General features: G+C 37.3%; 1 protein-coding gene across 5 annotated transcripts in view; it reads right to left on the bottom strand.

The window, feature by feature from the left end:
• The window catches only part of DOCK3 (dedicator of cytokinesis 3), a 610,183-nt gene that overhangs the window by 349,532 nt on the left and 233,019 nt on the right, over window positions 1-27,632 (bottom strand). For all 5 annotated transcript variants that reach the window (XM_064367135.1, XM_064367139.1, XM_064367136.1 and 2 more), the window contains exon 5: window positions 12,638-12,734. In XM_064367135.1, the coding sequence (XP_064223205.1) occupies window positions 12,638-12,734 (97 nt within the window). The remainder of the gene's footprint in view (window positions 1-12,637; window positions 12,735-27,632) is intronic.

Raw genomic sequence — 27,632 nt, 5'->3', positions numbered from 1 at the left:
CCAAATGCATATCAAGTTACCAAAAAGAATTTAAAAGCAAGCTTGGGTGATTCTAATAATCTTTATCAACATTGTATTACTTTTTACTTAAAATTCATTTTCCATATAAGTAATACACTCAAGCGTTGGTGAAGGCATGATTCCACAATTTCACAGAAGTAGCAAAAGAAAAATACATTAGGCCTTTACATGGAAACAATTTTCAATAGTCACTGCTGTAGAGATTGCTGGAGGTCTCTCAGTATGGATTCTCTTCTTTTTCTACAGTAATAGGAGCCCTGATTTTTTGGCTACTATACAAATAACTAGAATAATAATCAATTTTCAGCCTCTGTTTAATCTAGAGATTACTTTATAATTTAATTTTAACTAATAGGAAGTAGACAGCAAATGTTTTATGCAACTTCTAAAAAGTGTCCTTAAGAGAAAAGAGCATGCCTTTTTTCTTTTTTCCTTCCTTCCTTCCTTCTTACTAGCCAGAATGTAGATGTGCTATCTAGAACTAATCATTTTGGGTTACAAAGTTGAAATATTATAATGAGGAAGATAAAGCAGAACAGAATGAAGCTGAATCCTTGGTAGAACTACCATACCAAACCAAGACAGCCCATGCTTATTTGAAAAATAAATATCTATTTTGTTTAATACATTACTATATTTGAGAGGTCATTTCCAGATAATCTTCATCTTAATGAATGTAATTTCTGTATCAGAAGACAGTAATAAGCAACTACTAAAATCATAATAAATTATATGCTAGGTATATTTAAAGGATTTAATTCAGAAGGCAAAATAATGTATTATTAAAGCCCTAAAGAATCTGCTGAATCTAGGTTTGTCTTCTGGCTGGGCATTCTCTAGTTCTATGACTTTGTACACATTCCTTATCCTTTCTAAGGCTCAGCTTCTAACCTGCAATGTAAGAATAATAGTGATAGTAGTGATAATTTTAAAAAGATAATGTGTTCGCGACCAGTCTGGCCAACAGGGTGAAACCCTGTCTCTACTAAAAATACAAAAATTAGCTGGATGTGGTGGTGCATGCCTGTAATCCCAGCTACTCAGGAGGCTGAGGGAGGAGAATCACCTGAACCTGGGAAATGAAGGTTGCAGTGAGCCGAGGTCGCAACACTATACTCCAGCCTGGGAAACAGAGCCAGACCCTGTGGCCAAAAAAAAAAAAAAAAAAAAAAAAAAGATAATGTATGTAAAATGTAAAATATGAAGAATATATACAAGCATTCAATATATGCTAGATATATATCTTCAATATGAAATTAATAAATTCCTCATCAATTGTATTTTTAATGAGTTAACATAAGAATCATATGAAATATATCACTCTCTAACAAAGCCCTCTTTTCAATTAATCAGATTTACTGCCAATTTGCTTGTCTTCTTGAAGAATAAAGAAAAATTAAGGAGACTAATAGTGCATCTGTAAAATGGGTATAGTTCCTATTTCATATAGTTACTATGATTTAAGAATAATACCAACTTGTTAGGTTATTAAAATTATTGGTCTCAATTTTACAAAGTGCTAATGCATAATGTACATGTACATTTGTATCTACCATTATAGTATTGCACATATAGTATTACGGTATTTTCACTGCCGTAAAAATCCTCTGTGGTCTGTCTATTCATCCATTCCCATTTACCCACCAACCCCTGGTAACCACTAATCTTTTATTGCTCTCTATACTTTTACCTTTAGCATTTTTTTTTTAAGTTGCTAACTAATTTTCCCTAGGGATTTTATTTATTCTAATTTTTTTTTTAAGTTGCTAACTAATTTTCCCTAGGGATTTTATTTATTCTAATTTTTAGAAATTATTTTCCTTTATGGGCTCAACAAAGTATATTCTAAATATATGGCGTATTTCTTAAATGTTATTGATACATTTTATGTAATCTAATATGTACAAAATATCACCATTTCAACATATAATCAATATAACAAATTATTAATAGAATATATTCCATTCATTTCTTTGTACTAAGTCTCAAAGCTCCAGTATGTATTTTATACTTACAGCAAATCTCACTTCAAATGCTAAATTTTCATCACAAATATTTATGTTTTTATTTCAATAAATTTGTAATTGAAAAAGTGGATTAACATATAAAAGTTATTTCAAACATACCTAAAAGCTTTCCAAAAGCAAAAAAAATAAAAATGCTTCTCCTTTAATATTCACATTCACAGTAACAAAATTAGTTCATCTATTTTAGAATATTTTGACTTTATAGATAATTTATTCTGCAGTTATCGGTTTCAAAACTACAGCCAAATAAATTCAGACACTCTTATGTTAACTCTGTAGCATTAACATCAAATCCAAAAACAATTCTTCGAATTTATGTTACAGTTTTTGGAGTCAATTTAGTTAACACTGTCAATCATAATTAAAATTTTATGCATAAATAATAGCATAGCATAATAGCTATTCATAATAGAATAGCATAATTCATGCTAAAAATGTAGAAAACTATAAAATGTTTTTAGTTTTAACAAAAATTTCTGTGATCATCTATGTCACAAATAAGCTATTTCTTTCCATGAAGCTTCAAATTTAACTTTGTTCAGATGGAATGTGATATCAGGAAGAAAATGTCAATCACATTGACAATTTTTGTCCTAAATTACTAAATATATGGCAAACATTCCTTTTTAAACTTCTGGTATGTGTGACTGTTTGATATTCACCAGGACTTCCCAAAAACATATAGAGAATTCCATATACCATCTATCCAGCTTCATTCATTGGTAAGATCTTATATATCCACAGTACACTGTCAAACCAAGAAACTGACATTGTTAAAATATTATTAACTCCTTTACAAAGAAATCACGTGTAAATTCGAATAGCTATCACCACAATCAGAATTAAGAACTGTGCCATCACCATAAAGAAACTCATATGAAGCCTTAATAGTCACACCCTGACCTCAACCTTAACTCTTGGCAAATACAAATCTGTCTCAATTGCTATAATTTTGTCACTTTGAGAATGTTATATAAATGGAATCATAGAATATGCAACCCTTTGAAGTTACATTTTCTTAAGTAGCATCATGCCCTTGAGATCAATCACCCTAAGCTGCTGGATGCATTCATCAGTTACTCCTTTTAGTTTCCAAGTAGTATTCCATAGTTTATTCTTCTACATATCTACTGAAGGATATTTGGATTGTTTGAAGTTTATGCTATTACAAAAAAAGCTTCTATAAATGTCCATGTAAAAGCTATTGTGTGAACAGAAGCTTTCACTTCTCTAGGATAAAAACACAGAAATGTGATGGTCCAAATTTTCTTCCAAGTGGCTGTGCCATTTTTCACCAGCAATGTATGAGAGATCCAGATCCACATCCTTACTATCACTTGGTATTAGCAGTAATGTCTATTTCAGTCTTTCTAACAGGTATATATTAGTATCTCATTGTATCAATTATTTGCATTACTCTATTGGCTAATGATGTGAAAAATCTTTTCATGTGCTTACTGGCTAGCCACATATCCTCCTTGGACCTATTCAAGTATTTTGCCCAATTCCTAATTGAGTTGTTGTATCACTGTTCCATTTACAGAGTTTCATAAATATTCCAGATACAAATCTTCTGATGGATATATAATTTTCAAATATTTTCTTCCAGTATATGGTTTATATTTTCATCCTTTTAACAGGATCATTCAAGAGCAAAAATTTGGGTTTGATGAAGTCCAGTGTATTACCTTTTTACTTTATGGATCATTTCCTTTAGTGCCATGTCTCCGCTTAAGTGAGACTAGGTCATGAATGTTTTCTCCTAAATTTTTCTTCTGAAAGTTTTATAGTTTTACATTTTACATTTGAGCCTATAATCCAATTTGAGTTAACTCTTTATAAAAAGGATGAGACTTAGGCAGGTTTCTTTTTTTTTTTTTCCTTTTGCCTATGAGTATCCAACACCATTTGTTGAAAAGACTATCTTTCCTCTACTTAATTGCTTTTGTACCTTTATCAAAAATCAGTGTGCATATCTGTGTGAATCTACATGTCAGCTCCCTATTTTGGTCCCTTAATCTAATTGTCTATCCCTCTGGCAGTACCATTCTGCCTTGATTATTGTATAGTAAGTGTTAAATTTAGTTTGAGTGATTCTTCCAATTTATTATTCTTTTTCAAAATTGTTTAACGATTTTAGTTCCTTTGCATTCCCCTAGAAATTTTATTTTTAATTAAAAAAATAATTTCAACTTACCCTATAAATTTTGGAATCAGCTTGTCTATATCCAAAAGAATCCTGCCAGGACTATTTTAGGAATTACATTAAATATGTAAGATCAGCAGTCTGGATAGAACAAATATTTTTAATATCTGTCTTCTAATCCACGAGCATACTGCCTCTCCATTACTTAGGTATTTTTTACTTTATTAGCATTCTGTAGTTTTCAATATACAGAACTTGTACATGTTCTGTAGGATTTATCCCCATTCTTTTTTCTCCTTTTTTCTTTTTTTTTTTTTTTTTTTTTTTTTTTGGTAGAAATGGGTTCTTGCTATACTGCCCAGGCTGATCTCAAACTCCAAGGCTCAAGTGGTCTTCCTGCCTCAGCCTCCCAAAGTATTGACAAGCATGAGCCACTGTGCCTGGACTCGTTTTTTCTTGAACTAATAAAAGGTACTGTGTTTTAAGTTTTGGTTTTAAATTATTCACTGTTATTTGTGGAAATATAATTTTGTGTGTATCTGTGTGTCTGGATATCTGCAACCACAAACTTGCTTATTAATTCTAAGAGGTTTCTTTTTAAACTTTAGCATCTTCTTGTTTGTAGATTCCTTGGGATCTCCCATGTAGCCAACCATATAATCTGCAAACAAGAAGAGTTTTATTTCTTCCTTTCTATTTGTATATCTCTCATTTTCTTGCTTTACTCCATTGGTTAAATCTTCTAATACTGTGTTGAATAGGAGTGTTGAGAGCAAACATTCTTGCCTTGTTCAATTTTGAAAACTGAAGAGAGAATTAATCTATCATCATTATGACATTTGTTGTGGGTTTTTATAAATATCCTTTATCAAGCTGAGGAAGTTTGCTTCTACTGCTAGTTTACTGACAGTTTTTATCATGAATGAGTGTTGAATTTTCTAAAATGCTTTTCTGAATTAACTAATGTCATCAGGTGATTTTTCTTCTTTAGAATGTTAATACAATGGATTACACTAATTGATTTTCAAATACTGAACTATCCTTCCATTACCAGAATAAACCCCATTGGCCATGGTATATTATTTTTATATATTAATCAAGTTGTTAATATCTTATTGGAAATGTTTGTGTCTATTGTCATAAGAAATACATCATAGTTTTCTCTTTTTGTATTGTTTTTGTCTAATTTTGATATCAAGGTAATAGCCTCATAAAACGAATTAGAAAGTATTCCTTCCTCATCCATTTTCTAAAAGACTGTATAAAACCAGTGTTATTTATTTGCCTGGATGGTTCTTTTTGGAAGGATCTTAATTATAAATTCAATTATGTTAACAGTTGCATGATTTTCAGATTATCTATTTTGTCTTGGGTGAATTTTGGCAATTTATGGTTTTCAAGAATCATTATATACATAAAGTTGTTTATAGTATTTTCTTTTTGCCTGCTTACTGTCTGTGATGTCTGTGGTGATATTTCTTTCTTTAGTCTTGATATATTGGTAATTAGTATTTTCTCTAATTTTCTTTTTCAGTTTTGCTATGTGTTTATCAATGTTACTACTCTTTTCAAAAACTAGTTTTTGCTTTGATTTTCTCTATTGCTTTTCTATTTTTAATTTCATTAATTTTTGCTCTGCTTGCTTTGCTTTTTTTTTTTTTTGGAGACAGAGTCTCACTGTGACACCCAGGCTGGAGTCCTTTTTTAGTTTCTTGCAGTAGAGCAGAAGCTGAAATCATTGATTTGAAACCTTGCTTTCTTTTCCTATTATTAGGAAGTAAAGCATGCATTTCCCTCTCAACACTGCTTTAGCAGTATCCCACTGGTTGTAATATATTTTCATTTAAATTCACTTCGATATATCTTTTATTTCTCTTACAGTTTCCTCTTTGACACAGATCATTTACTAGTGGGTTAATTTTTAAGGTTTTCCTGTTTTTTGTTTTTCCTGTCACTGATTTCTAGTTTGTTTCCTTTATGGTTATAATATGCTTTGTATGACTTCAATTATTATAAACTTGTTAAGATTTTTTCTATGACCTAAGATATTGTCTATCTTGGTGAATGAACAAGTTTGCTTGAAAAGAATCTGTATCCTGATTTTATTAAGTATCTATACATTTCAATTAGAGGCTATGGTTGATAGCACTGTTCAGTTCTTCCTTATTCCTGATGACTACTGCCTAGTGGTTACACTGATTACTAAGAGAATAAATTATTAATCCCCAACTATAATAGTGATTTTTTTTCTCTTTTCTCCATTCAGTTCTTTCAGGTTTTGCTTTATTTATTTTGCAACTCTGTATTAAGATTATTTTGTCGTCTTGGTGAATTGATCCTTCTATCATTTTGCAATGTCCCTTTGTCCCTGGTAGTTTTCTTTGCTCTGATATTGAATTTTTCCTATATTAGTATAATTAACAGTATTTACTTTTATTTAAGGAAAAAATTATTCATGATATAATGACGTTATTAATATAATTACCCTGTTTTTCTTTCATGAATGTTTGCATAGTATATATTTTTCTATCTTTAACCTTTAGCTTCCCTATAGCATCATATAGACAAATGAGTTTGAAGTGAGTTTCATATTTCTGCTAAACTCTATCTTGTAATTATTCATATGTTAGGATCTAAGCCTGCCATTTTAGTATTTACTTTGTGTTTACTCTCTTATTTTACCTGCCTCTACTTCCCCTTTCTTATTTTTCTATAGGTTACTTGAACATTTTTAGCATTCCATTTTAACTTATATTACTTTTTATTATATCACTTCATGTAATATTTTAACGATTGCTCTAGAGATTGCAATATACATATGTAATTGCACAGCCTACCAATATGAATGTTTTGATACCTAAAGTGGAATGTAGTTACTCTATCATAATTTATGTCCTTTTCCCTCTCCACTTTAACATTTTTCTTTTCCTTTTTTTTCTTTGAGATGGAGTTTCACTTTTGTCACCCAGGGTGGAGTGCAATGGTGAGATCTCAGCTCACTGCAACCTTTGCCTCCCAAGTTCAAGTGATTCTCCTGTCTCAGTCTCCTGAGTAGCTGGGAATACAAGCATGTGCCACCACACCTGGCTAATTTTTCTATATTTAGTAGAGACAGGGTTTCACCACATTGGTCAGGCTAGTCTTGAACTCCTGACATCAGGTGATCCGCCTACCTCAGCCTCCCAAAATGCTGGGATTACAGGTATGAGCCACTGCACCTGGCCAACAGTTTTCTTAAATATTAACTGAATATACACTGAGAACTATATCAACATTATAATTTTTGCTTTGTATTATTAAACACAATTTTATTTATTTTTTTTTTTTGAAAGAAAGAAAAAGAGAAAGGGGGAGAGAGAACAAGAGTCTTGCTCTATTGCCCAGGCTGGAATGCAATCTAAAAATAGGTATTAAAAACCTCTTTTATGCCAATAATTGTGCTTAACAGCAGAGACAGGAAGAAATAAGGGAAGAAAATAACAAACAGCCAATCAATATTTCATTTAAGTCTGTGAAATGCTATGCAAATGCTGAAGAGTGATTTACTTCCAATTATGTGGTCACTTTCAAAATAGGTGTAATGTTATACTGAGAAAAATGTATGTTCTGTGGACCTGGGGTGAAGAATTCTATAAATATTCACTGAGTTTACTTGTTCCAGGTCTGAGTTCAAATCATAGATGTCCCTGTTAATTTTCTATCTCGTTGATTCATCAAATATTAACAATGTGGTGTCAAAGTCTCCTGCTATTATTGTGCGGGAGTCCAAGTCTCTTTATAAGTCATAAGGAACTTGTCTTATGTATCTGGGTGTTCCTATATTGGGTGCATATATATTTATGATCATTGACTCCTGTTGTTGCATTAATCCTTTTACCATTATGTAATATCCTTCTTTGTTTCTTTTAGTCTTTGTTACTATTAAAGTCTATTTTGTCAGAGACAAAAGTTACAATTCCTGTTGTTGTTGTTTTTGTTGTTGTTGTTGCTGTTTGTTTGTTTTTTGCTCTCCATTTGACTGGTAAGTCTTCCACCAACCCTTTGTTTTGAGTCTTTGTGTGTTCTTGCTTATGAGATGGATCTGGATACAGCGTACTGATGGGTTTTGACTTTTTCTTCAATTTGCCTGTCTGTGTCTTTGATTGGGGCATTTAACCCATTTAAATCTAGGATTAATATTGATATTTGTGAGTTTAATATTGTCATTTAATGCTAGCTGGCTATTTTACTCATTAGTTGATACAGATTCTTCATTATGGAGATACTCTTTACCTTTTGGTAAGTTTTTGGGATGACTGATATTGGTTGTTCCTTTCTGTGTATAGTGTTTCTTTCAGAAGCTCTTGTAAAGCAGGCCTGATGGTGATGAAATCTCTGAGTGCTTGCTTGTTCACAAAAAATTTTATTTTTCCTTCATTTATGAAGCTTAGTTTGGCTGGTTATGAGTTTCTGGGTTGAAAATTCTTTTCTTTGAGGATATTCAATATTGGCCTCCACTCTCTTCTAATTTGTAGGGTTTCTGCTGAGAGATCTGCTGTGAATCTGATAGGCTTCCCTTTATAGGTAACCTGACCTTTCTCTCTAGCTGCCCTTAGAATTTTCTCTTTTATTTCAACCCTGGTGAATCTAACGATTATGTGTCTTGGGGTTTCTCTACTTCAGGAATATATTTGTGGTGTTCTCTGTATTACCTGGAGTTGAGTATTGTCCTGCCTTACTAGGTTAGGAAAGTTTTCCTGAATAATATCCTGAAGAATATTTTCCAGCTTGGATTCATTCTCTTCATGACATTCAGGTACACCTATCAAACGTAAATTAGGTCTTTTCACATAGTCTCATATTTCTTGGAGACTTTGCTCATTCCTTTTTACTCTTTCTTCTCTATTCTTGTCTTCTCGTTTCATTTCATTAAGTTGGTCTTCGACCTCTGATATCCTTTCTTCTGCTTGATCAATTCAACTGTTAAAACCTGTGCACACGTCGTGGCGTTCTCGTATTGTATACTTCAGTTCCATTAATTCACTTATATTCCTCTCTAAATTCTCTATTCTAGTTCGGATTTCATCAAACCTTTTTCAAGGTTCTTAGTTTCTTTACATTGGGCTAGAACATGTTCTTTTAACTCACAGAAGTTTCTTATTATCCACCTTCTGAAGCCTAATTCTGTTAATGGAACGCACTCGTTCTCCATCAGGCCTTGTTCCCTTGTTGATGAGGAACTGTGATCCCCTACACAATTTTAAAAACTGAAGAGAGAATTAATCTACCCTTTCCATTGCTTTATTCATTCCTAATGTTCCAAGCATCCAGTTATCACTTCCTTTCTTTCTGAACAACCTCCTTTATAGTCAGTCATTCTTTTAGAACCAATCTGCTGTAAACAAATTTTCATAGCTTTCCTCTTTCTGATATGGGCTGATTACTCCTTCATTCTTGAAGCATATTTTTGTTGGATACACAATTCAGGATAAACTGTTGTTGTTGTTTTTTTCTTTTAGCAGTTGAAAAATGCTGGGATACTTCCTGTCCTCCATACTTTCTGATGAGAAACTTGTTATTCAAATCACTGACATAGGTAATGTGTTAATGTCCTCTACATACTTTGAAGATTTCTTCTTTGGCTTTAATTTTCAAAATTTGGACTATGATGTGTCCAAGTATGGATTTCTTTGGGGTTTTCCCATTTGGAGTTCACTAAACTTCCTGAATCTGTAGGCTTATGTCTTTTGCCAAATTGGGAAATTTCAGTCATTATTTATTTAAAATATATATACACACATATACATATATATACACTCACACACACACACACACATAAGTATAGGCTCCACATCCTGTTCTCTGTATCTAGTATTCTGAGACTATAGTGTCACATCTTATGTTATAGTCCCACAAATCTCTGGAAGCAGAGCTCATTTTTTCTATTTTTCTCTCCATTATTTATATTGGAGAATTTCTAGTGAACTATCTTCAAATTAACTAATTCATTTCTCTATCATTTCTATGGGCTACTATTGAGCCCATATAATAATTTTTTAAAATTTTGGTTATTGTATATTTCAGTTCTATCATTTTCATTTGGTTATTTATAGTTTCTACTTTGTTCCTAAGGTCTTCTATGTTTTTGTTTGTTTCAAGAGTGTTTGTAATTGCTTGTTGAAGCATTTTTACACAAACTGTTCAAAATTCCTTGTCGATCATTCCACATCTGTGTCATCTCAATATCGGCATTCATTAAGTTTAGATTTTCCTGATTTTTCATATGACAAGTAATTTTTGGCCATATCCTGAACATTATTATACTATGACACTCTGGTTCCTATTTGAATAATCTATTTTAGCAAACAGTCAACCTGCTTAAAACTGCAACCCTCTCACCTTTATGGGCTGTGGTTGAATGCCAATTTAGTTATAAAAATCTCCACAGTGCTTTTCTGATTTCCTTCATTTGTATTACCTAGATGACATTACTTCACCCCACTATCTCCTCAGCTTGGATTTGGGTGGGGACAAGCACTACCTCATTTTAGCAGGGAAAGGATGGAAGACAGGCTACTATCCCACAGGGTCTGCCTCTTCAGTACAGTGGGGAAGGGAGGGTGGAAGTCAGAGTCTTGACCAGAGGCTTAGCTGAGAAGAGCACAACAAAGAAGAGTAGAAGTCAAGAGTTCCAACCACAGGTTTCTCTATGGAAAGTTACCTCTTCCTTACTTCATATTCCACTGAGGTGGGGCACCACTTCATTACTATAGGGTAGGGGGTGAACGTTTAATTGTCTGGGTTCCTCCCTGCCACCCCCAACATTTTTCCAGTTAATTCTACAGGCTCCACTGGAGAGAGGCATCCCCTTGCTACCATAGGAGGGGGAGGAAGTATGTTTAAAATAACACTGGTTGTGGATTCCACTGCTGAAATGCCTGTTAGGGTAGGAGAGAAATGCAGCTTTTATTGCGCTGTTCTCTTAGAGAACAGTAAAATATGACTAAAAAAGTTTCTGTCTTTTGGGGCTATCCTTCAGCTAGAGAGAACAGGCTTTCCTTGGCACTAAATTTCCTTTGTTTGTTTGTTTCTACCCATTGGCATTTCCAAGTTGCATGCTTCTCTAGAGACCAGGTCAGGATATATGAAGGTAAAGAAAGGGAAAAAAGAGAGAGAGAATTCATTTGATCCCTGAGCCTCCAAATCCCTTGGCAATTTAATTTACTCTCTTTTTTCTAACTTTCAGAGTTTTCCAGTAGGTGAGTTACGTGTTTTACTCAGGGCTTTTTGGTATGATTAGTAGAAGTAATAAAATAAAATGTGTTTATTCCATCTTGTCCAGAGCCCAAACTCTGTCACTTATTTTTAGTGTACATATTATAATTATTTCTATACCCTATCACTCTCCACTTTCTAAGTTTCCTAAGAACTTTATTAGTTTTTTTAATTAAGTTTCTATTACTTTTGGGGGGGTGGAGTCTCACTCTGTCACCCAGGCCGGAGTGCAGTGGCACGATCTGGGCTCACTGCACCTCCACCTCCTGAGTTCAAGCAATTCAACTGTCTCAGCCTCCTGAGTAGCTGGGACTACAGGTACATGCCACTATGCCTGGCAATTTTTTTTTTTTTTTTTTTTTTTTTTTGTATTTTAGTAGAGACAGGGTTTCACCATGTTGCCCAGGCTGATTGTGAACTCCTGAGCTCAGGCAATCTGCCCGCGTCGGCCTCCCAAAGTGCCAGGATTACAAGTGTAAGCCACCATGCCGGGCCTCTTTTTTTTTCTTTTTAAGAGACAGGGTCTCACTCCTTAGCCTCCCTAGTAACTATGACTACAGGTACACACCACCACACCCAACTAAATTTTTAATTTTGTGTAGAGATAGAAGTCTTGCTATAGTCCCCAAGAAGGTTTTAAACTCCTGGCCTTAAGCAATCCTCCTGCCTCAGCTTCCCAAACCATAGGATTACAGGTGTGAGCCATCATGCCTGGATTTTATTTCATCTTCTGCTAATTTGTTGGCCCAGCAAAGTGTCAGATATGACATATCCTTGAAGCTTAGTAGCTGTTAAAAACTGTTAACACAAATTTATTGGCCTTTACACCCACCATTAGGTTCACAAGAGATAAAAATAAGTAACTCTCAAGTTGGTTCATTTGTTCTGTAAATATCTGTTTTATGAAAGCATCTGGGGACACAACAATGAGTAAGAGAGCTAAGATCCCTGGTATTATGTAACATATTTTAGTGACTGGAGCAGAGAAACTACAGGCATGTGAATAATAATGTGCTCTCTTCAGGTTGAAAAAAAACCCAGTCTACTAAGCTTCAGTAAATATTAAGAGCAAACATTTCATAAACTGTAAATATTTGGAAATCTAAAACTGCATACTTAGTATATGTTAATTTTTTTACTTGGTACACTAAACTTTAATGATCCAGTAAACTAGTAATCAACTACTTACCACATATAACTGTTTCCACAAACTTGCCCATTCTTGTAGAGTTGCTGTAACTTCAGTCACAATGGAATCTTCAAGTGGAACCACAGTTTCATACTGCCTAGAACCAGAGCCACAAAAGACAGCCACATTATCTCTGAAAAAAAAAAAATCTCAGCAAACTGTCTCCTGTCTTTTTCTACTTGCTTAACTCAAATTTTAAATTCATGCAAATAAAAAAGAAGTACATCTAGTTGATCAAAGACCTTTTTATAATGATATACTGCAACAGTGAAAGTGAACTGAATTAAGATAAAGAGATTTGGGTTTTACTATATAAGTCCTCAATTTTACTTCTATAAATACTATCCAAAAAACACACCTTTTTAAGAACAGTATCTAAGCTTTTTTCCTTCAAGGAAAAACCATGATACTACCCAAGTCTTATTTAGATTAATTTTTTAAATTATTTATGTTCTTTAACATTTTTCTGTATGAAAGTTTGGAAAAATGTTGGGGGTGGTGGCAGGGAGGAACCCAGACAATTAAACTTTGAAAAGTTTGATGCATACTCCCTTATGTTGGTATTGTATTTTCTTGCAACATAATGTCAGTAGAGGAATTCTAAGTCTAGTAGAGGAATTCTGAACCTGGTAACAGAAAGGTGCTTGGATTCTCTCTGAATACTTCACAAGCAGCATCCATCATAATACCAGTCCCTGTGCTGTCAAAAATGTATCAGTGAACAAAAATGGACAGGATTGATCAGAGAAGATCCAAGATGGCCAGTTAGGAGCAGCTCAGGATTGCAGCTCCCAGTGAAAGTGCAGAGGGTGAGTGGACGTCGCATTTCCAGATGGATTTTTACTGCCCACAGACCAGGAGATTCCCAGGTGGAGGAGCCCCACGGGTTGCCAGTGCGGCTGTTTTGGCCAGCACGGCCGTTTTGCCAGTGCCCCGACATGGTGGTTCCCAGTGCAGAGTAAACGGGATTGTGTCCCCACTTAGCCAGCAAGGGGAGCTAAAACAGAGAGCCAGGCCAGGAGATTCCCGGGCAAAAAAGCACCACGAATCTCAGAGCCGCGGTTTCAGCCGGCGCAGTGGGTCGCCACACGGGAAATCACACAGATCCGGGTGCCTATTCAACAGGCGACCAGGACATCTGGAAGAGAGCTGACCACTCAACTAAAAGACAAAAGGCTCTGAGGCAGGGAGCCAGGTGATCAAGCCCGGCTGGTCCCATCCCCACAAAAACAAAAACAAAGACAAAAAAACAGCAATTGGAAACACTCTGGGTTGAGAGTTGCACAGCAAGCATGGATGAACCCGGGACAGTCCAGCTCTGTGGGGGAGGGGAATCTGCCATTACCAAGGCACTCCACCACTACGGAGGCAGTCTGCCATTGATAAGGCAGCCTGCTGTTGCCGAGGCAACCCGCCAGTACAGAGAGAGTCCGTCATTACAGAGGCAGGCCACCATTGCCAAGGCAGTTCTAACTACACCCATATAAACAGGACTGCAGGGAAGTTGACACGGTAGCTGGGTGGAGCCCACAGCAGCTCAGCGAAGCCTCTGCAGGCAGAGAGTGACTAGGCTGCCTCCTTGTGGGCAGGGCAGCCCTGAAGAAAAAACAAAACAAAACAAAAAGGCAGCAGCACAGCGGAAACTCATAAAGCCCTAACTCCCTGGGACAGAACACCTGGGAAAAAAAAGGGGTTTATGAGTTCTGCTGCTTCAGACTTAAACTTACCTGCCCAGGAGTTCTGAATGAACAACGGAGCTCAGAGCTCAGCACTTGAGCTACTATAAAGGACAGACTGTTTCCTCAAGCAGCTCCCTGACCCCCGTATATCCTAAGAGTCACCTCATAAAGGAGAGCTCAGACTGACATTTGGCAGGTATCCTTCAGGGACAAAGCAGAAGAAGAAATGGTAGCAACCTTTACTGTTCAGCAGCTGCTGCAAGTGATCCCCAGGCAAGCAGAGCCGGGAGTGGACTTCCAGTCCTACAGCAGAGAGGCCAGACAGTTAAAAGGAAAACTAAGAAACAGAAATAACTTCATCATCAACAAACAGGACGTCCACTCAGAGACCCAATCAGAAAGTCAACAACTACAAAGTCGACAGGTGGATAAATCCACAAAGATGGGAAGAAACCAGCGCAAAAAGGATGAAAACACCCAAAACCAGAACACCTCTCCTCCTACAAGGGATCACAACTCCTCACCAGCAAGGGAACAAGACTGGATGGAGAATGAGTGTGATGAAATGACAGAATCAGACTTCAGAAAGTGGGTAATAAGAAACTTCCGTGAGCTAAAAGAGCATGTTCTAACCCAATGCAAAGAAACTAAGAACTTGAAAAAAGATTTGACAAAATGTTAACGAGAATGGACAACATAGAGAGGAATATAAGTGAATTGATGGAGCTGAAAAACACAAGAACTTCGTGAAGCATGCACAAGTTTCAACAGCTGAATTGACCAAGCAGAAGAAAGGATATCAGAGGTCGAAGATCAACTCAGTGAAATAAAACGAGAAGGCAAGGTTAGAGAAAACAGGGTAAAAAGGAATGAACAAAGTCAACAAGAAATATGGGACTATGTGAAAAGACCTACTCTACGTTTGATAGGTGTACCTGAATGTGACGAAGAGAATGCATCCAAGCTGGAAAATACTCTACAGGATATTATCCAGGAAAACTTCCCCAATCTAGCAAGGCAGGCCAATATTCAAGTCCAGGAAATACAGAGAACACCACAAAGATATTCCTCAAGAAGAGCAAACCCCAAGGCACATAATCGTCAGATTCACCAGGGTTGAAATGAAGGAGAAAATGCTGAGGGCAGCCAGAGAGAAAGGTCGGGTTACCCACAAAGGGAAGCCCATCAGACTCACAGCAGATCTCTCAGCAGAAACCCTACAAGCCAGAAGAGAGTGGGGGCCAATATTCAACGTCCTTAAAGAAAAGAACTTTCAACCCAGAATTTCATATCCAGCCAAACTAAGCTTCATAAGTGAAGGAAAAATAAAATCCTTTGTGAACAAGCAAGTACTCAGAGAGTTCATCACCACCAGACCAGCTCTACAAGAGCTCCTGAAGGAGGCACTACACATAGAAAAGAACAACCAGTACCAGCCACTCCAAAAACACACCAAACGGTAAAGAACATCAACACAATGAAGAATCTGCATCAACCAATGGGCAAAAGAGCCGGCTAGCATCAAAATGGCAGGATCAAATTCACACATAACAATATTAACCCTCAACGTAAATGAACTAAATACCCCAATCAAAAGACAGACTGGCAAATTGGATAAAAACCCAAAACCCATCAGTGTGCTGTATCCAGGAAACCCATCTCACATGCAAGGATACACAAAGGCTCAAAATAAAGGGATGGAGGAAGATTTACCAAGCAAATGGAGAGCAAAAAAAAGCAGGAGTTGCAATTCTCATCTCTGATAAAATAGACTTCAAAGCAACAAAGATCAAAAGAGACAAAGAAGGACATTACATAATGGTAAAAGGATCAATGCAACAAGAAGAGCTAACGATCCTAAATATATATGCACCTAATACGAGAGCACCCAGATACATAAGGCAAGTTCTTAATGATGTACAAAGAGACTTAGACTCCCACACAATAATAGTGGGAGACTTTAACACGCCATTGTCAATATTAGACAGATCAACAGACAGAAAATCAACAAGGATATCCAGGACTTGAACTCAGACCTGGAACAAGCAAACCTAATAGACATTTACAGAACTCTCCACCCCAAATCCACAGAATATACATTCTTCTCAGCACCACATCACACCTACTCTAAAATTGACCACATAATTGGAAGTAAATCACTCCTCAGCAAATGCAAAAGAACGGAAACCGTAACAAACAGTCTCTCAGACCACAGTGCAATCAAGTTAGAACTCAGAATTCAGAAACCAACCCAGAACCGCACAGCTTCATGGAAACTGAACAACTTTCTCTTGAATGTTGACCAGATAAACAATGAAATGAAGGTAGAAATAAAGATGTTCTTCGAAACCAATGAGAATGAAGACACCACATACCAGAATCTCTGGGACACATTTAAAGCAGTCTCTAGAGGAAAATATATAGCAATAAGTGCCCACATGAGAAGCAAGGAAAGATCTAAAACTGACACCCTATCATCAAAATTGAAAGAGCTAGAGGAGAAAGATCAAAAAAATTCAAAAGCTAGCAGAAGACAAGAAATAACTAAGATCAAAGCAGAACTGAAGGAGATAGAGACACGAAAAACCCTTCAAAAAATCAATAAATCCAGGAGCTGGTTTTCTTGAAAACATCAATAAAATAGATAGACCACTAGCCAGATTAATAAAAAAGAAAAGAGAGAATAACCAAATAGATGCAATAAAAAATGATAAAGGGGATATCACCACAGATTCCACAGAAATTCAAACCATCATCAGAGATTATTACAAACAACTCTATACACATAAACTAGAAAACGTGGAAGAAATGGATAAATTCCTGGACAGTTGCCTCCTCCCAAGCCCAAACCAGGAAGAATTCGAAACCCTAAGTAGACCAATAACAAGGTCTGAAGTCGAGGCAGCAATTAAGAGCCTACCACCCAAAAAAAGCCCAGGTCCAGATGGGTTCACAGCTGAATTCTACCAGACATACAAAGAGGAACTGGTACCATTCCTTCTGAAACTATTCCAGATAATCCAAAAAGAGGGAATCCTTCTCAAATCATTTTATGAGACCAACATCATCCTGATACCAAACCCGGCAGAGACTCAACAAGAAAAGAAAACTACAGGTCAATATCCATGATGAACATAGATGCAAAAATCTTCAATAAAATACTGGCAAGCCGATTGCAACAGCACATCAAAAATCTTATCCACCATGATCAAGTAGGATTCATCCCGGGGATGCAAGGCTGGTTCAACGTACGCAAGTCGATAAATGTAATTCACCACATCAACAGAACCAAAGACAAAAACCACATGGTTATCTCAATCGATGCAGAGAAGGCCTTCGACAAAATTCAACAGCGCTTTATGCTAAAAACTCTCAATAAACTAGGTATTGACAGAATGTATCTCAAAATAATAAAAGCTATTTACAATAAACCAACAGCCAATATCAATGGGCAAAAACTGGAAGCATTCCCTTTGAAATCTGGCACGAGACAAGGATGCCCTCTCTCACCACTCCTATTCAATATAGTACTGGAAGTTCTAGCCAGAGCAATCAGGCAAGAAAAAGAAATAAAGGGTATTCAATTAGGAAAGGAGGAAGTTAAATTGTCTCTATTTGCAGACGACATGATTGTATATCTAGAAGACCCCATCGTCTCAGCCCAAAATCTCCTGAAACTGATAAGCAACTTCAGCAAAGTCTCAGGATACAAAATCAGTGTGCAAAAATCACAAGCATTCCTATACACCAATAACAGACTTAAAGAGAGCCAAATCAAGAACGAACTGCCATTCACAATTGCTACAAAGAGAATAAAATACCTAGGAATACAACTAACAAGGAATGTAAAGGACCTCTTCAATGAGAACTACAAACCACTGCTCAACGAAATAAGAGAGGACACAAACAGATGGAGAAACAGGAAGAATCAATATCGTGAAAATGGCCATACTGCCCAAAGTAATTTACAGATTCAACACTATCCCCATCAAGCTACCAATGACCTTCTTCACAGAACTGGAAAAAACCACCTTAAACTTCATATGGAACCAAAAGAGAGCCCACATAGCCAAGTCAATTCTAAGCAAAAAGAATAAAGCGGGAGGCATCACACTACTGGACATCAAACTATACTACAAGGCTACAGTAATCAAAACAGCATGGTACTGGTATCAAAACAGAGATACAGACCAATGGAACAGAACAGAGGCCTTGGAGGCAACACAACATATCTACAACGATCCGATCTTTGACAAACCTGATAAAAACAAGCAATGGGGAAAGGATTCCCTTTTGGGAAAACTGGCTAGCCATATGCAGAAAGCAGAAACTGGACCCCTTCCTGACACCTTACACTAAAATTTACTCCAGATGGATTAAAGACTTAAACACAAGACCTAACACCATAAAAACCCTACAAGAAAACCTAGGCAAAACCATTCAGGACATAGGCGTAGGCAAGGACTTCATGACCAAAACACCAAAAGCATTGGCAACAAAAGACAAAATAGACAAATGAGACCTAATCAAACTCCACAGCTTCTGCAAGGCAAAAGAAACAGTCATTAGAGTGAATCGGCAACCAACAGAAAGGGAAAAAATTTTTGCAGCCTACCCATCTGACAAAGGGCTGATATCCAGAATTTACAACGAACTAAAACAGATTTACAAGAAAAAAACAAACAAGCCCATTCAAAAGTGGGCGAAGGATATGAACAGATACTTTACAAAAGAAGACATACATGAGGCCAATAAACATATGAAAAAATGCTCATCATCACTGGTCATTAGAGAAATGCATTTCAAAACTACATTGAGATACCATCTCACGCCAGTCAGAATGGCGATCGTTAAAAAATCTGGAGACAACAGATGCTGGAGAGGATGTGGAGAAATAGGAACACTTTTACATTGTTGGTGGGAGTGTAAATTAGTTCCAACATTGTGGAAGACAGCGTGGCGATTCCTCAAGGACCTAGAAATAGAAATTCCATTTGACCCAGCAATCCCATTACTGGGTATATATCCAAAGGATTATAAATCGTTTTACCATAAGGACACATGCACACGAATGTTCACTGCAGCACAGTTTACAATAGCAAAGACCTAGAACCAACCCAAATGCCCATCGATGATAGACTGGACAGGGAAAATGTGGCACATATACACCATGGAATATTATGCAGCCATCAAAAATGATGAGTTTGCGTCCTTTGTAGGGACATGGATGAACCTGGAAACCATCATTCTCAGCAAACTGACACAAGAACACAAAATCAAACACTGCATGTTCTCACTCATAGATGAGTGTTGAACAATGAGAACACATGGACACAGGGAGGGGAGCACTATACACTAGGGTCTGTTGGGGGGAAATAGGGGAGGGATAGCAGGGGGTGGGGAGTTGGGGAGAGATAGCATGGGGAGAAATGCCACATATAGGTGAAGGGGAGGAAGGCAGCAAATCACACTGCCATGTATGCACCTAAGCAACAATCTTACATGTTCTTCACATGTACCCCAAAACCTAAAATGCAATAAAAAAAATGGACAGGATTTCTATCTTCAAAAAGCTCTTGGTCTGGACAGGGAATCAAACAGACATGGACAGTGATAAATCCAAAATGAAAATGAAAAGGTACTGATATGATTTGGCTGTGTCCCCAGCCAAATCTCATCTTGATTTGTAGCTCCCATAATTCCCATGTGTTGTGGGAGAGATCCAGTGGGAGGTAACTGAATCATGGGGGTGGGTCTTTCCCAAGCTGTTCTCATTTTAGTGAATAAGTCTCACAAGATCTGATGGTTTTATTAAGAGGAGTTCCCCTGCACATGCTCTCTCGTCTGCAGCCATGTAAGATGTGATTTTGCTCCTCCTTTGCCTTCTGCCATGACTGTCAGGTCTCCCTAGCCACATGGAACTGTAAGTCCATTAAACATTTTCTTTGTAAATTAACACAGTCTCAGATATGACTTTATTAGCAGCATGAGAACAGACTAATACAAATACAATGAAAGATTTTAGCTGGATACAATTTATAATGAGATCAATGAACTCTTCTCTCAAGAAATGTCAAGGTCCAATACATGCAAAAAAATCATGACATGAAAAGTATGTGCGGGGATGGAAAAGACCAGTTATGATGCCACCTGCAAATGGGCAAAGTATGCAAGGTGTCAATGAGTTGGGAAATAATTTCACAAATCCAATATGAACAAAAGCTGGTATGACTGGGACCTCTTCAAAAGACAGTAAAAATTCCAGATCTTAACACAAGTGACCTGAATGAAAAGTTATTGAAAGCAGGGAGACTAACTTGATAATATTCCTATAATGTGTATACCAATGTTGAGGGTTAATAAAATACTTTCTATGACCAAAGATTTAATATACTGATACACTGAGGTAACTTGTACCCACTTACTAGCCAAGGAGAGTATCATCCATCTGAAAAAAAAGTCCAGGAAACTGTATCCCACAAAATTAGCATCAAGTATTATTTCTTTCCACAAGAAGATAGGCTGACAAAGTACTACTGTATTCAAAGATGACTCAGTGCATTAATATTGAGCATCAATGAATATATAAGTTATCTGATTATGCCTTATGGTTTTGCTGTGTTCTAATTTTGTGTGACTTACTCCAGTAGATTACAAAAAGTCACCTTGAAATAATGCCATGGCATTATCTATATACATCAAATTTATAAGCTCATTAAAATAAAAGCTTTCATCAAGGGCTTGTTAACAGTAAAATGTGATAAAGGTAATACCAGCAAGATGGCAGAAGAGGTGACTTCTACTGTCATATGCCCCCAAGAAGTATCAATTTTGACAACTTATGGACAAGAGTACCTTTGTGGGAGTCTAGGAATCCAGCAGAAAAGTTTCAGCACACCACTGAGGCAAAAAATCCAGAACAGACGCAGTGAACAGGGTAAGAAGTAAATTTTATTTTGCCTGCATCACTCCTCCCACAAGGCAGCACAGCTCAACAAGAGAAACACCCTAACACTGCAATTTCTCTCACAGTGGAAAGTGAAAGCACAATGATTAGGCACCCAGCTCCACCAACCTTGTAGGACACTGCCCAAGAGACTCACTTTTCTCACCCCACCCCAAATATTGTGGTGATAAGCATGGCTGAGTATTTGGGAAGGTTGGGAGTAGGAAAATAAGTATGGTTTAATTTACTTTAATTTTTTGAAATAGGTCATACTGATCTCAGATGAAAAAGAATATGCTAATGATAAATGTGATAAATGTCATATGTGAGAAGAAAGTCATAATGACTTACTACACAAATTCAAAGTTAATGAGAAGATATCCTTTATTTCTTTAAGCCACTGGTTATAAGTTTCAATTTCTGAAGTTATTTCTATATACTACATCTTAAGAGTGCTGTAGAGATAATTAGGAGATGTATAGAAACAATCAGGGAAATCACAATCTTAATAACAAAACTTAAACATAAAGCACAAACAGGTGCTAAATGTGTGACATCAACTATAACATCTAATGTTCTCAAAAAGGAGGTTCACTATAAACTGTTGCAGTCAGATAAAGATTCATAAAGAAAGTTAAGTTCCTAAAAGAGGCTGTGTCTGAAAGGCAAGGAGGTGGAGAGAGAGCCCTAAACACTGTACTATGCTATAAAAAGTGGTATAGAGAAAATAATGAGCAAGGCATAATAAAGAGAATTCATGCTAGTAATGGCAGCAGCAGGCCGTCTGCAGTGAGGAGGCATGGACGGTGGTGGCAGGAGTGGCTACAGGATCAGCAATAGCTGTGGTGAGTCTCCTGTGCCCCACCTCGAGGAGGCAGCTGACTACACTGCCCTCACCCTTACACAGCCCTCACCCTTACACAGCCGCCCGGGACCCATCCCCAGGCCTGGAGCCTCTGTGGCTCCAGACCCTGTCCCCGCATCACTGCTCTCTCCTGCCACTGCTGCAGGGAGGGCGAAGGGAGGAGGCAGTGCTGGGGCCATGCTTTGGGGACCAGGGACAGGAAGTGAGAGTGGCGCTCACTTCAGGGACCAGCCAGCAATGTGGTTGCCATGCCCACCACACAGAAAGCACTGGGTTCCTGAACCTCGGAAGGAGGCTCACCGCACAGGCCCGCCCAGGGTCACATCCCCAGGGTCTGCCCCATATGGGTCCCACAGTATTACTCCCAGTGGCTGGCCCAAGGCCTGTGATCCACTCCCAGAGGTGCCCACCCTGGGCAGACCCCCAAGCCAGGTGAAGGGGAATTCTGGGCCACCCCTGATGAGTGCTGGAGCCACCGAGGGACCCTGCCCTGGACAATGGCCTGGGCTTAGCAAGGACCTCCGCCCCAGGCAGTGAGGGAACGCGGCTGGGGCTGCATGTTCTACCAGCGGGGAGCAGGCAACAGCCCACGGTCCTGGGCACGGCCGCAGTTGCCCAAGTCAGGGCTGTGGACCTGGGCCTCCCTGTGCTCTTGGTGGCCGGGAGTAGGCAGGAGCCCTGCACCAGGGAGGCTGCAGCTGCCCAAGTCAGGGCTGTGGATCCGGACCTCTCTGCACTCAGTGCAAGGATGTGAGATTTTAAACTTGACACTATAGAAATAGGGAAACATGAGTGATGTTAAAGGAGTGTTGTGTTTTAGTAAGATTAATGCAGAAATAATACACAAGACAAACTAAAATATAATTTCCTTGGAGTTTCATCTATAAGGTCTTCAGCTACTTTAATCATTAAGATCTATGAAAAACTTAGATTGTTCTTATTTTAAAGTTCTAAGACGGAGGACTTATGATAATTTGGCCTCAACGGCTAGTTTCCCCACTTCCTAGCTATGATACTTTGGTAAAGGTATTTGAACTCTCAAAGCCTTGCCTTCCTCATTGGAAATAAGTGGATAATTCCACTATAAACCTGGAATACCAAAGTGTGTTAAGTGTGAAGTGTCAAAATGGTTAGTATAGAGGATATTTAATAAATGGTAGCTATTGTTGAGTCTTAATCTTTCATTTTCATTGCTTACAATTAAGCAAAGAGTTTCTAGAATAAAATGTCAAAATCAGCTAGATTTTATATAATACTTTAAATATTTTTCAGACATCTTATCAAAATAGCTCAATAAGTTCTTGTTTTGACATATTTCCTCAGCTCCCAAAACACAGCAATTATAGGTAAAATATAAATATTTTTGAGCTCCAAAATAAAATAAACATCTCAGCATAGCAGCAACAGAACAATAACAACAAAAAACAACAACAGTGAACCAGGGTGAAATCACAAGTCTTCTAGACTCTGGAGTCAAAAGCCAGCACTGGTGACTAGGAACTTAAATTTAGAGGGATGACAAGGATAAAAAAGTACTCAAAATGAGATGGGAACCAAGGTCAGATTCACTGGTTGAAGTTTCTCAAAAGAAAGCCAACATAGGACACAACAACTGCTATTAAACCTCACTTGGGACTATGGTTTTTAGCAAGCTGCAGGACTAAGGAGACTGGACCTCAAGCAGCCCCCTCCTCACTTCAGCCAAGGATCAGAATCTACCACAGCCCCAATGTCACTGTTGGAAAGAAGCTCTAAAATACTGTTGAAGGACCCGGTTCTATACTGGAGGTTAGGGGACAGATAGCAGTAACTGCTCAAGCACTAGACAGATATGCTCAGAGGGGAGAAATGGAGAGGGGAAACAAAATCTTCCACTTCTGAAACCAAAATTCTACAGCGCATGAAGACTCTAATGTTCAAAGGCTTAAAAATAACACAAATGGTGTTTGACTTACAATGGGGTTACATCCTTAGAAACCCTTTGTAAGCTGAAAATATCATGGAGTCAAAGATGCATTTAATTCACCTAACCTTTCGAACATCCATTAGCTTAGCCTATCCTCCCTTAAACGTGCTCCACAGTGGGTAACAATGTTACCCTATTGTTTGGCAGAACCATCTAACAAAAAGCCTATTTTATAATAAAGTGTTCAATATTTCAAATAACTTGTTGCACACTGTACTGACAGTGAAAAACATGATGGTTGTTGTACAGGTACCTAAAGTATGGTTTCTACTGAATGCACATCACTTTTACACCACTGTAAAGTCAAAAAATCTTAAGGCAAACCATCATACGTTGAGGAACATCTGCAAATCCTTTTCAGATAAAATTATCTTTATGAAATGGCCAGATAAACATTTTTACATGTTTAGGATACTCAGATAAATGAAAGAATCACTTCCATTTCATAAAGGAAAAAGTATGAAATAAAACCAAGCACAAATAAAACAAGAAATAATGATATACAACAGCATCAACTAGGAAACTAGCAAATGAAAACTATTAACACTCAAGTGTCCATCAATAGATGAATGTAAAAATTACACATGGTATATATAAGTGCAATGGAATATTATTCAACCTTAAAAAGGAATGAAATTCTAATACATAATATAACATGGATGAATCATGAAAGCACTATGCTAGTGAAATAAGCCAGATATAAAAAAACAAATGTTATGATTCCATTTACATGAGGTACCTAGAATATGAAAATTCACAGAGACAGAAAGTAGAATAGAGATGACCAGGGGCTGGGGAGAGGGAAAATGGGAAGTAACTGTTTAAAGAGACAGAGGTTCTTTTGGCGATAATGAAAAAGTTCTGGAGATGAATTGTGAAGATGGCTGCACAACACTGCGAATTTATTTGATGCCACTCAGTTGTACACTTAAAGAGTTAAAATGGTAAACTTCATATTACATATATATTTTACCATAATAAAATCACAAAAAAATATTGCCAGTGAAAAATGAAAACCTCAACAAAGAAGACACATGTTAGAAAGAATTCGAAAGAGAACAGCTGCAAGACAGTACTGATGAAATCTCTCTAGAATGCAGGTCAGGGAAAAAAAGAGACCCAAAGTAAATAAGAGTACTTAAGAGTACATGGGAGATAGGTGGAAAAACTCTAATATACTGCTAACAGGAATCCCAAAAGAAGTAAATGGCAGTGTTACAGACAATTGTGGGATATTTTTTTCCATTGCTGTTCTGCTTCATAATCCCCTTCTCCTAGGTGAAATGTAGAGACAGACTGTCTCCCATTATGTGAGTGTAAAATGATGGATGCTTGATTTATTAACCTTGCTGCATCTGGAGAACACAAGGCTATGACCTAAGCTCCTTTCAACCTAGACTTAGAAAAGGAAACTAATGACTTAAAGAAGCAAAGACTGAACAGATGACAGCTTGATAGCAGCTACAGTCAATTTCCAGAGACAAGCAGTCTTTTTAAAAATTTCCCATGCAGTGCTTCATTTTTTATTATTTTTTATGGATATATAATAGTTATATATATTTTGGGGTAAATGTAGTATTCTGATGTAAGCACATAATGTGTAATGAGAAAATCTTGGTAATTGGAATATCCATCACCTCAAATATTTATCATTTCTTTGTATTGAGAACATTCTAAATCTTCTCTTCTATTGTATATTTTGAAATATACAATAAATTATTATTAAGTATAATCATCCTGTTGTGCTATCAAACCACTAGATCTTATTCTATTTAATTGTATTTCAGTACCCATTAACCAATCCTTCCTCATTCGCCACTCCCCACTGCCCTATGGGAGCATCCAGTTTTGAGTTAGTGAGGGGGAAGGAAGGAGGCAGAAGTAAATACTGTAGTCAAGGTATGTTTCATTGAGAAGATTTGAGAAAAGGCCTGAAGGAAGTGACAAAGCTAATCAGGCACAGTATCCCGAGCCTAAGAAACAACGTAAGCCTCAAGGCAGGAGCATATACTGAATAAAAGCAAGAAAACCAGTGTCACTGAAGATTACAGGGTGACAGGAAGCCACATCATAAAACTTGTAAGCCTTTGTAAGAACTTTGGTGTTTGGTCTGAGTGAGATGGGAGTCGCTGGAAGGTTTTAAGCAGAGGAGTAACATAATCTAACATATTTTTAAAGAACAACTCTAGCAGCTATGTTGAGTTATAAGCTGCAAAGGAACATGGATAAAAATAGGGAGACCAGTTAGAAGGTAGTGGTATAACAAAGGCAAGAAAATATAACCCCAGGAAGTCCCTGTTTTTCATTCCATGCCATAATGTGCCAATTTGGACACTGAGTTTTTCCTTCTTCCTCTCAGCTGTCTAATGCTGTACAAACGCCACCCAATAGTCCATAAGATGCTCACATCTCTCCTATTGTTCTTTGGCAGCTGACTCTGAATAACTCTCACAATCTTGCTATAGTGGGCACCCATGCTAATTCCTTTTCAATTTCCAATTTAACCACTTTGAAGCCCCAGATCTCTAACCCTCTCTGGTTATGATAATATCAAGGTTCCTATAACACTTACAAATATAATATGCATAACTAGATGCAGAGTCTAATATTAATATTGTCTCCATCCTAGAGGAAAGCGTGAGATTGAGTTTGAGAAAAGCTTTGCTAGATAGACAAAGAATGAGGTCACAGAATGAATTAATAAACAGATGAACAAACGAATGAACAAATAAATAGGCAAACTTTAAAAAAAAACCCTTAGGCATAAAAGGGTAACTTGGCCTGAATGTTCAAAAGCAAGAAATCTTACAAGTACTGCTGATCTACTGATTCTCCCTTTAACTCTAATCCAAACTAAGAGTTAAACAAATCTAGCAGATGTAGAATGAATAAATAAAAATTAATCACATGATTTAAATTATCTTGGCATACTCAACTAAATTAATGTCAAAGACCAGGTGCGGGGAGGGGGAAGCACTCGGGCACAAAGCACCTTTCCAAGGATTATATCACAAGCCAGCTGCCAAAATGGCCTGCTATAACTTTGGGAGGCTGAGGGGGATGGACAACCTGAGGTCAGGAGTTCGAGACCAGCCTGGCTAACATGGCGAAACCCCATCTCTACTAAAAATACAAAAATTAGCCAGGTGTGGTGGTATGTGACTGTAACCTCAGCTACTTGGGAGGCTGAGGCAGGAGAATCGCTTGAACTCGGGAGACAGAGGTTGCAATGAGCCGAGATTGTACCACTGCATTCCAGCCTGGGCAACAGAGTGAGACTTTGTTTCAAAAAAAATTAAAAAAGACTAGTTTAACCCAGTAGCTGCTGAAATGAACTGCTGTGACTCTAAGAACAGTTTTACCTACTGCCATCACTCACCCACCAATCAGAGCTTTCCAGCTCCCAAAAACTTCACTAGTAGTAGTAAGTTTTCTTTCAAAACAATATGTAACATTTCTCTTTCTAATAAAACCCCAACCTTCCCTTTGTTTTTCATACACACAAAAGACTACCCTGTCTGGCAGAAGCAAATACTGTA

Source organism: Aotus nancymaae, unplaced genomic scaffold (genome assembly GCF_030222135.1).
Source record: "Aotus nancymaae isolate 86718 unplaced genomic scaffold, 86718_ANA_hifiasm-v0.15.2.pri h1tg000067l, whole genome shotgun sequence".
NCBI classification, from domain to species: domain Eukaryota; kingdom Metazoa; phylum Chordata; class Mammalia; order Primates; family Aotidae; genus Aotus; species Aotus nancymaae.
The sequence above is the reverse complement of the archived record's forward strand: the minus strand, read 5'-3'. Positions and strand labels throughout refer to the sequence as shown.